The sequence below is a fragment of the Rhinoraja longicauda genome, chromosome 22 (genome assembly GCF_053455715.1).
Source record: "Rhinoraja longicauda isolate Sanriku21f chromosome 22, sRhiLon1.1, whole genome shotgun sequence".
In the NCBI taxonomy this organism is placed as follows: domain Eukaryota; kingdom Metazoa; phylum Chordata; class Chondrichthyes; order Rajiformes; family Arhynchobatidae; genus Rhinoraja; species Rhinoraja longicauda.
Window position 1 is genome coordinate 6,427,377 of NC_135974.1, and position 11,253 is coordinate 6,438,629.

Genomic DNA, 11,253 nt, shown 5'->3' on the forward strand with positions numbered 1-11,253 from the left:
TAGATATATACCAGTTTCCATGATGTGAAGCAATCATTCCTGATTTCACTCATGAACAGGATACCTCTCAATTTAAGACTGTGTCTTTTTTCTGGGTCACCCAGGCCAGAGGAATTAGTTCAATACGTACCCCATCAATTCCCGATAATCATTTAAAAGCCTCGATTAGCTCACACTTCAAAATTCCAAACGTATGGCAATACAAACAGTTTGTCCAACTTGGCCTGGTAGTTAAACCCTTAAGCCTGGTGAAAGTAGAACATTGCTGATTCATGGGATTGTGAAGGCTTTAAATTCCTGATTAGCTGTTTTGCTCTTCAATAATGTGAGAGTCCCTACACTCGGTTTCTCTTATCTCTCTCTGCAATGCTTATGCTTATCCTTAGTGAGGACTCTGGCACGCGTGTGTGCGAGGGATAGGGCAGGCAAGGGAGCATCATTAAGTTTCCTGCACTGACTGCCCCCGTTGCCATGTGACACTTGACGGGTATTCCGGCTTTTCCGAGAACTGTGACAAACAGCTGTTGCTGACAAGGTACGGGGCAGTTGGGACTTTAAATCGGCAACAATTTGAGAATAGACTCGCCAACATGCGTGAGATAGTGCACTTCCAGATTGGCCAATGTGGCAACCAAGTTGGGAGCAAGGTAAGTGGACTTTGGTTTAACGATTACTATGGTTTTCCTTTTTTAAATTTGTGCATTGGAATTGTGCTGCAGGGGTTTGTCTGGTCGACAGTCAATGACAATTGTCCATGTGTTAACCATCACCGCAAGAGCACATCAACCTGTCGGTCTGATGGTCATTGTTATGTTACGCAGTCCAGAGACTTCAGTGCATAATCTAGGCTGACAACACAATGCTCTCGCTTTCAGTGACACTGCCTTCATGTGAGATGTTGAGCAAGCCCGCATATCAGTTGTTGATTGTAACATCTCCCATGTCAGTTGGTGCAAGCCCAATATTCCATGCTCAATGGAAGACAGAGTGAGAACGTAGTCTGTGAATTATGTTGGCATGGATCTGAGAGATAAACTATACATCTCAATAACAATACATCTCAAAAAGTACTTAAAATAAAAATAACAGTTTGTACAAACAAAATTCATTTTGTATACACTGGAATTTAGAAGGATGAGGGGGGATCTTATTGAAACATATAAGATAATTAGGGGATTGGACACATTAGAGGCAGGAAACATGTTCCCAATGTTGGGGGAGTCCAGAACAAGGGGCCACAGTTTAAGAATAAGGGGTAGGCCATTTAGAACGGAGATGAGGAAGAACTTTTTCAGTCAGAGAGTGGTGAAGGTGTGGAATTCTCTGCCTTAGAAGGCAGTGGAGGCCAGTTCGTTGGATGCTTTCAAGAGAGAGCTGGATAGAGCTCTTAAGGATAGCGGAGTGAGGGGGTATGGGGAGAAGGCAGGAACGGGGTACTGATTGAGAGTGATCAGCCATGATCGCATTGAATGGCGGTGCTGGCTCGAAGGGCTGAATGGCCTACTCCTGCACCTATTGTCCATTGTCTATTAACATTCTGAGGCTGAAGACGGGTCTCAACCCGAAACATCACCTATTGCTTCTCTCCTGTGAAGCTGCCTGTCCAGCTGAGTTGCTCCAGCATTTTGTGTCTATCTCCGGTGTATACCAACATCTGCAATTTCTCCATATGCATTTTGATTTAGATAGAGAAAAAAAATAACAAAAATACCAACAGTTAATGTTATAAAGCTCAGATAAAATTAATTGTCATGTGGTTAATTTCTGTATAATTGTGGATCTTAATATTACATTGAATAATCCAGTCTAAAATGGCAATGTCATGCATGTGGTTAAAATGAGTGGTAATGTGCTGAGAGTAACCAGATAAGAACAGAGATGGGTGTGGGGGAATTACTCCGAAATGCCTGTCAGTCTTGTTTACGCGTCATAGAGTTGTTCCAGTAACTCCCTGCCAACAGAAGTGGAATTTACATGTACAAAGGGAACATTGATTGGCCTCCATTTGTAAATGGATAGATTCACAGCTTGTTCTTTCTGGTAAAGGTTCCCATGCAGTCTGTGCTGTCCCAGTAAATTAATGCTCTACCACTGTCTGTCTGAAGTCAATGGAGATCAAGCAGAAAAGACTGGACAAAATACCTTGCATAAAGGAAAATGGCAGTGGTTGTCAGAAGTCCAGCATCCCAGTCCCAAGACAACACTGCAGGAGATCCTCAGATCAGTATCCTGGGCCCAACCATCTTCATCTGCTTCATCAATGACCTTCCATCCATCATAAAATCTGAAATAGGGATGTTTGTGAAGATTGCACAATGTCCAATTCCATTCACGATTCCTCAGCAAATGGAGCAACCTATGGCTGTGCGCATCAAGATTCAGCGTTTGGACATGGGCCAGTGAGGCAAGTAATACTCATGACACACATGTGCCAGGTCATGACCATGTGCAACAAAGATCTAACTCACCACTCCTGACATTCATTGACACGACCACCACCGAGTCCTCAACCATCAACATCATGGGATTCACAAGCAATCAAAAACCATATGTGTGCGGCTAGCACACACAGCAGGTCAGAGGCTGGATGTCCAGCAGAAAGTGACTCACCTCCTGATTCTCCAACCTTTCCATTATCAACAAGGAATAAGTCAAAAGTGTGATGGAACCCTGCACTTGTCTGGATAAAAGCAGATCGGAAAACACTCAAGCTCAACAATATTTAGCACAAGGCAGCCCAATTGATTGCACCCTATCCCCATTGTAAGTATTTTTTCCCCCCACCACTGATGAACAATGACTGCAGTGTGTTATTTATATAGACTACTCTGACAGCACCTTCCAAAACTATGTGCTCCACAACCACGGACAAAGGTACCAGGAACATCACCACCTGCCAGTTGTTCAAAGCTGTACACCATACTGATTTAGCATCAGTTATACAGTATGGAAACAGGACATTCAGCCTAACTTGTGCATGCCAACCAAGATGCCCATCTAACCTAGTCCTAATTATCCGCATTTGATCCAAATCCTAAACCTTTCCTATTCATTTATCTGTCCAAGTGACTTTTAAATATTGTTATTGTATCTGTACCAACAACTTCCTCTGTCAGCTTATTCCATTTATGCACATTCTCTGTGTGAAAAAGTTGCTCCTCAGGTTCTTATTAAAAATTTCACCTCTCACCTTACATTTTGCCTTCTAGTTCTTGATTCCCCAACACCTCCATAAGATCACAACTCAGCTCCCTATGTTCCAAGGAATAAAGTCTGAGTCATCCTCATAAATTCTCTCTGCCTCTCTTTTGAGGTTAATGGGTATATTTCTTGTAGCAGGTTGACCAAAACTGAACACTATACTTCAAGTGGGAGAGTCTAGGACTAGAGGTCATAGTCCCAGAACTGAAGGACGTTCTTTTAGGAAGGAGATGAGGAGGAATTTCTTTAATCGGAGAGTGGTGAATCTGTGGAATTTTTAAGACAGAGATAGATTATTGATTAGAACAAGTGTCAGGGGTTATGGAGAGAAGGCATGAGAATGGGGTTAAGAGGGGAAGATAGATCAGCCATGAGTGAATGCCAGAGTAGACGATGGGCTGAATTATCTAATTCTGCTCCTGTCACATGAATTTATGAAGTGTAGCCTCAGCAATGTCTTGTACAGCAACGTAATGATCCAGTGTCTATACTCGGTGCCCTATTTCATAATTAAAGGACTTAAATTCTGCAAGTCCCTCATATACCATCACCATTAGGACTGTATTGGATCAAGCAGGCCTTGAGGGAATTAAGTGTAGGCAATAAATGCTGGCCTTGTTAGTCCACCCATACATTGTAAAATGAATAAAACAATTAACATTGATCTTGATCTTCTTGATGGTACCATATTTAGGATTTGCTTATTAATCTTAACAAAATACTTCACATTTTCTATTGACAGTTCTGGGAAGTAATTAGTGAAGAACATGGAATTAACTCCAATGGGAATTACAATGGAGAATCAGATGTCCAACTTGAAAGAGTCAACGTGTACTTCAAGGAAGCACATGGTGAGGAAAGTCACTTAGATAAGGAGCATCAAACGTATCGTATTTATGTACATGCACTGTATGCAACCATTTATCAAACTAGTTTTGTAGCAAATTAAAAATCTGCAAAGTTCTACAACACAAAGAGTGAATCCTATACAGAATTCAAAATTATTTTCCAAAACAGGCACCATAAATATTTTGAAAGCATATGTTCCAGGGAATTGGATGTGGGAGTCATTCTCAGTCCTTTCAGTAATGGAACCAAAGTTGGTAGATGATCTCTACGGTATGCTGGCCACAGGATTGTAAACTTTACCTCATTTTTTTCCCCAATGTGCATAATACAAATGTAAAACTGAAAGAAAACTTTACACACACACAGCTGAATGAGAAATGGAAGAAATACTACTTTAGTTTTGTTTAGTTTAGAGATACAGCGCAGAAACAGGCCCTTCGGCCCACCAGGTCCGTGCCAACCAGCGATCCCCGCACACTAACACTATCTTACACACACTAGGGACAATTTTTACATTTATACCAAGCCAATTTACCTGCATACCTGTACGTCTTTGGAGTGTGGGAGGAAATCGAAGATCTCGGAGAAAACCCACGCGGTCACGGGAAGAACGTACAAACTCCGTTCAGGCAGCACCCATAATCGGGTTCGAACTCGGGTCTCCGGTGCTGCAAGCGCTGTAAGGCAGCAACTCTACCGCTGCGCCCTTACTCTTGTCCAATAGAGGGTGCTTCCCTGAATATGTGATTAGGACAGTGTTGCAACAGTGTAGATAAAGAGTCTGAGGAAGGGTCTCATCCCAAAACTTCATCTGCCCATTCCCTCCACAGATGCTGCCTGCACTTTATTTCTTGTTAAAGACTCATGAGTCTCTAGATGCTGCTTTGCCCTGTGCTTATGCTGCACTTGGATTGTTAAAAGGGACAGTGCAAGAGAAGTTCACTCTAAAATCAACCCAGAATCTATGTCATCTGGAAGTATGCCCTGGGACAGTGTAGAGCATGTTTTTGTCTGAATCTAATCTGTTCCAGGTCAGAAAATGTTTGATGGGAGGTGTTATAGCATCCAGACTGACCTGTTGTAAGAATATCAAAGAGTTGCTCAGTGCAGAGAAACATGAAATAGATGGATTTAATTGTAAGGCCTTGTTCACCTTGATCAGCATTCAAAAGTATGTTAACATCGTGTACTGTGAGACTAATATATCTTTACCTCCAGGTAACAAATACGTGCCCAGAGCAATACTGGTGGACTTGGAGCCTGGAACCATGGACAGTGTCCGAAATGGCCGCATTGGACATCTCTTCAGACCAGATAACTTCATCTATGGTACAGCTTTCTCTCATAGAGTAGCAAAGCAAAGCTCTTTTTGAACTGAAACATTTTCATTGTAAAAACTCAAGTTATCCTGAATGCAGTGATTTTTAGTCTTGGCTCTAGGTGCACATTTCTGATGTGCGCTCCATTTGTTGGGTCATAGAACAATATTAACGAGAACCTTAAAGTAAGAAACACAAAAGAAAATGGATGTAAGAGTCTTATCCATTGGATACCAGTTTCAACAGTCTGATCAGTGAATAAAAGATAACAGAATGGCCATCACATTAGTCTGTTCCAGTGAAGGCCAGTCATAGTCAGTAAGACTTTAATTAATAGATGCTGTGGTGTTGGTCATGACACCAAGTTGACAATGACCACACTGACACTCATAGTAGGATGAACTCACGTGATGTGGTTTATTCCCAAAGACAGATAATAGTGATAGGAAGGCCAAGGTCTGCACAGGGGCATAGTCCTTCATCCTCACTGAGGAGGCACAATTAATAAGGGGATTGATGTACCCCATCTCACCTGGTACTCCTGGAGGTGTTCCTAAAGAAGTGGGGCTGACAAAGTGCAGGTGAATTGGTCCAATAACCATTAATTAGACCTAGCTGTGTCCCGTTTGTCTGTGGCCTCAGTGCTGGTGCTGGTCATTGTCTGTGGTGCTGATTGTAGGCTTCCTCTGGCCTGTCTGCCGATGATGGGGATTGGAGTGGCCCTAAGGGAGGACGTGTTGTCACAGCGCACAATGGACAAGACTCTGTAGACACAGGGCAAGATCAGATACCACGGTTAGTGTTACCCAGCAGGCATTTTTAATAATGGGGATAGAAATACTGAGCAGACCTTTCTGATTTCTCTTGAGTAGTTGCAAAATCAGTAAAATATTAGAATGAACATTTATCCCACAGACCTTCAATAAGGTGACAGCCATGGTTTAGAATCATGAAGAAGTGACTAGTATAAATCCTTATTACAGCTTAGGTCCATTGTCAGGTCCATTGAAGATGCATCATAACTGGCCTCTTCTGTCTCCTTCTTCTCCTCACATCCTGTCTGCCCGGCTGTAGGAAATTCCGGTGCTGGAAACAACTGGGCCAAAGGCCATTACACGGAGGGTGCAGAGCTGATGGAAAACGTACTGGATGTGATGAGGCACGAGTGTGAGAGCTGCGACTGCCTCCAGGGCTTCCAGCTGGTGCACTCACTGGGAGGAGGCACCGGCTCCGGCATGGGCACCCTCATCATGGGCAAGATCCGAGAGGAGTACCCCGATAGAATCATGAACAGCTTCAGTGTGATACCTTCGCCAAAGGTCTCCGACACTGTGGTTGAACCGTACAATGCCACCTTGTCCATCCATCAGCTGATCGAGAACACAGATGCGACTTTCTGCATCGACAACGAGGCTTTGTACGACATTTGTTTTCGGACCTTGAAGCTGGCCACGCCAACCTATGGTGACCTGAATCACCTAGTCGCCATGACGATGAGTGGTGTCACCACCTCCCTGCGTTTCCCTGGTCAGCTCAATGCGGACCTGAGAAAGCTGGCGGTCAATATGATTCCATTTCCACGCCTACATTTCTTCTTGCCTGGTTTTGCTCCATTGATGGCCCGTGGGAGCCAACAGTATTGCTCACTGACTGTGCCAGAGCTCACTCAGCAGATGTTCGATGCTAGGAACATGATGGCAGCCTGCGACCCACAACATGGAAAATACATGACTGTGGCGGCAATCTTCAGAGGCAAGATGTCCACCAAGCAGGTGGAGGAGCAGATGTTAGCTGTCCAAACCAAGAACAGCAATAATTTTGTGGAGTGGATCCCAAATAATGTCAAAGTGGCCGTGTGTAACATCCCACCGTGTGGACTCAAAATGTCTTCCACCTTCATCGGAAACAACACTGCAATCCAAGAGATCTTCAAGCGCATTTCCGAGCAATTCTCAGCCATGTTCAGAAGGAAGGCTTTTCTCCACTGGTACACAGGAGAAGGCATGGATGAGATGGAGTTCACAGAAGCCGAATGCAACATCAACGATTTGGTGTCTGAGTACCAACAGTACCAAGATGCTACAATTGAGGTTGAAGATGAAGAGTATGAAGTGGAAGAAGCTGAACTGGTGGCAATTTGAGTAACTAGAACAATCAGGTATATTACCATTCAAACGAACAATGAATACAACAGCAAAATATATCAGAACATCTACAGGAACAATGATTTTATTTTAAATGGACAGACCAGAAAATAACTTTTTTTTTTTCCTTCATATTTCAGATACAGCGCGGAAACAGGCCTTTTCGGCCCACCAAGTCCGCGCCGCCCAGCGATCCCCGCACATTAACACTATCCTACACACACTAGGGACAATTTTTACATTTACCCAGTCAATTAACCTACATACCTTTGCTGGCCTGGAGGTGTGTAATTGAAATCTCAAAGCGACTTTCATCTTCATAGAGATTCATGCATTTATATATTACCCTTCCATCATTACAGACTAAATTTGAAGCATCACATGGAAATATTGGGTGTTTGCATACTGAACATAAACATATTTTGAATAATCTGGGCAGTCAAATAATGCAATAGTGGAATGGATGGGGGGGGGGAGGGGATAAATAGTAATATTGACAAATATTTTTTTTAATTCTATGAGATGTATTCACAGCAGGAACAGATGCCTCCAGCAGTATGAACTTGACATGAGATTGGCTGTACAAAATATATGTTTTGGAAAGAGAAAATATTATTTCCTTAACTGAACCAAAATATACTAAGAGTGGCATTATGCCAATGCTCATTAAAAAGGAATCTATCAAATGTTTTAATTGGCAAATGCTAAAGCTTATCTAGCAGAATTTGATCACATTTCAAAAGTTGCACATAGATGGCACAATCCAGATCCCACACCCCACGCTTTGCTGTGATGCAAAACATACTTAAGATAGAGAAGGAAACCCAATATCAAAATACTGCAGATTCTGGAAATCTGAAATATAACCTGAAAATGTTGCAAATATCCAACAGATCAGGCAGCATCTATGGAATGAGAAACAGTTAATGTTCAGATCCTTAACAGAACTTCAGTCATATGCCTGAAACATTAACATTTTCTCTCTGCACAGATACGGCCCAACTTGCTGAGTCTTTGCAGCAACTTTTGTTTTAATTTCACACCACTACCTGCAGAATGAAATCTACTTGACCTGCCAACTAACCGACTGGCTAGGATAGGCCGAGAGAGGCTAAACACCGCAGGCTCAAGAGTAGGTTGAGCAGCAATCTCACAACAATGTGCTATAATATGTGACGTTGATTATTTTGTAAGACTATTTTATACAACGAAGAAAACTGATTCATTAGAATGTTACGGAGCTTGACAAAGTGATCACATTTTATTTGCCTTGCTTGCAATATTTAATATAACCAGACTAATGTATTTGGAAGTGGTCACGGTAATGATGCAAATACTATGGGCGTTACCATAACTGGAAAAGAAGATGCTGAATGAGAGGTTCCAAGAACAACAATAGCAGCACAAAAAATGCTGTCAAATGAATATAAATTAAAACACTTCCATTCAGTCACAATGATGACCGTGAGACTCCAGTCACCCGAGACTAGAAGTCACTCCACTCTGACCTGTCTCTCCACTGCCCAACAATAGCTCACCACCTCATCTTCCATTTTCTGAAGGCCAAAGTACAACCTTCAGACTTCATACTGAAATTCACAATTAAAGGTAATCTCACATATATTTTGCTCCAGCTGCAACTCTGCCTTTCAGGTTCACTTTGAGTCTATTTTCTTGTTTCCAACAATTGTTTTTTCAAATAATTTGTACCTTGACCACTGTGGTCTACACTCTCAGATATTCCCTTTGTCCTCTCCATTTCCTCCCTCACAACTGAAAGTGTGCTTGCATACCCATCCTCAGGGAAAGGTTGACTTTGATTCCCTCCCAACGGATGCTGCCTGACCTGATGAGTGTTTGCAATATTTTGGTTATGATTTTCAGCATTGCTCTAATTATTTAAAACTTGCTCGTTTGCTTGGATATGTCGATGTTTGCATGTTAAATACAAAACCCAGTTGTACAGTGCCAACTTATAAACAACTGCAACGAGACAGATCAGTTCTCATTTTCTTAATGATTACGATATCCAACAAATGATAGGAAAATAATAAAAGATTTTGTGTGTGTTCCTCGTGTTCTTGGATCTCCCATTGATTGGGTCTATTGGAAAACGCAGCAGGTATCTGAGAGCATCACCTCAGCTCCCCTCCAGGTGGCGCACGATCCCAACATCGTGGAACTCCCTATCTGGCAGCTCCACTTAGTCTGTATTGATTCAAGAAATCGCACCAACACTTCACAGACAACCAGTCTCCCCTTTGTCAGTAACTTCTATCAACTGGAGTAGATATTTTTCGATTTAATTATATCAAAACTCCAACTAGCAACCCACATTAGATGTAAAATTATTTTGCATTCTTAAAATGAAACATTTTTAGAGGGGGACCTTGGTTTTGGAATCATGGGGCAGCATAGACTTCATAAATCTGTTAACCCCCACAGTAAATGCCTAATTGTGCCTAAATACTCATATACTGTCTCATTGCAAAGTACAAGCCATAAGCAGAATTTAGAGAATTGGATCTTAATTTTCTCACCTTCCCCCAAAAAACCCTCCCACATTGCCCCACACCATACAAATACTCCATATCCTCCCCATTGCCACCAGCCTCAAAGAATTACATTTCCTCAGCACTGAAATTAAGCATTTTATTTCTTGGTGTAAATGCTGGCTTAATTGTCGCGAATGCTATAGAAAAATTGTGATGGACTACAATACTTTCAAGGGAAAACCAAACAAGCACCTGCCAAAAGAATAGGATATGCAAGATGGAGTTTGTGAATGTATGAGGTCGTTCAATTAAAGCACTGACAAATTGGATTGGGATGGCTTGTGCAATAAAAACCATGCCCATCTGCACAATATGTTACTGAAAAAAGGTTTAAATCATTTATGCTATTGTACAAGGTGCTGTGTGTTACAGTGAGGATTTTTTTAGGGCCATGTTTAGTCTTATTATAAATATGATTTATCTTACATCAATAAATGTGCATCACTTATATCAATGGCTGAATCAAGCAATGATGAAGGACACATTCCACTGGTAGCTCACTGATAGGATGGTGGTTGTGCCAATGGACTAATAGTGCAATAGCCTGGACTAAAACCAGGATAAATAATTCCAAATCCACAGCACACCAGGAATGTTAAATTGGTTTGTGAGAAAAAATGAATAAAGTATCAATAAAAGTGATCATTAGGATATCCCAAAAACTCAGCTGGTAAATCTCCATCATTCAAAGCCTAGGTATTTATTCACAAAATGGTGCAGTAACTCAGCAGGTCAGGCAGCATCTCAAGAGAGAAGGAATGGGTGACGTTTTGGGTCGAGACCCGTCTTCAGACTTCATTCAAAGCTTGGTCAGCCATTCAATAAGATCTTGACAGATCTTACCTCAGCACCACTTCCTGCACTAACACCACATTCTAGATTTTTTTTAATATCCCAAAATCTACCAATCTCAACAGCTATTTTGGACTGGTGATTCCAAGGATCCACTACCCACTTGGTGAAGAATCCCCCTGACCTATCCTGAATGGTTGACCCCATATTTTAAGTCCGACCACAAAGTGCTGGAGTAATTCTGTGGGGCAGGCACCATCTCAGGACACAGGTAGGCGATATTTCGAGTTGGGACCCTTCTTTGGATTGATGGAGTAAGGAGAAATCGGTGTGTGAGCCCAGGTGTGGCACAGGGAAGGGGGAGAGAAAGGGGGGTGTTAGGGAGGAGGGGAA

The 11,253-nt window shown here is 42.1% G+C and overlaps 1 protein-coding gene across 2 annotated transcripts; it reads left to right on the plus strand.

Annotated features, from left to right (window-relative positions):
- The first annotated feature begins 509 nt into the window (after positions 1–509).
- Positions 510–10,822, plus strand: LOC144604363 (tubulin beta-3 chain-like). 2 transcript variants are annotated; one of them, XM_078418668.1, is made up of 5 exons: positions 510–647; positions 3,944–4,052; positions 5,269–5,379; positions 6,444–7,527; positions 7,654–10,822. In XM_078418668.1, exons 1-4 carry the CDS (start codon positions 591–593, stop codon positions 7,508–7,510), a joined length of 1,344 nt encoding a protein of 447 aa, XP_078274794.1. In that variant the 5' UTR covers positions 510–590; the 3' UTR covers positions 7,511–7,527; positions 7,654–10,822. The 2 variants fall into 2 exon arrangements, with proteins under 2 accessions (XP_078274794.1, XP_078274793.1); XM_078418667.1 differs by having other exon boundaries at positions 6,444–10,821.
- Positions 10,823–11,253: the final 431 nt, after the last annotated feature.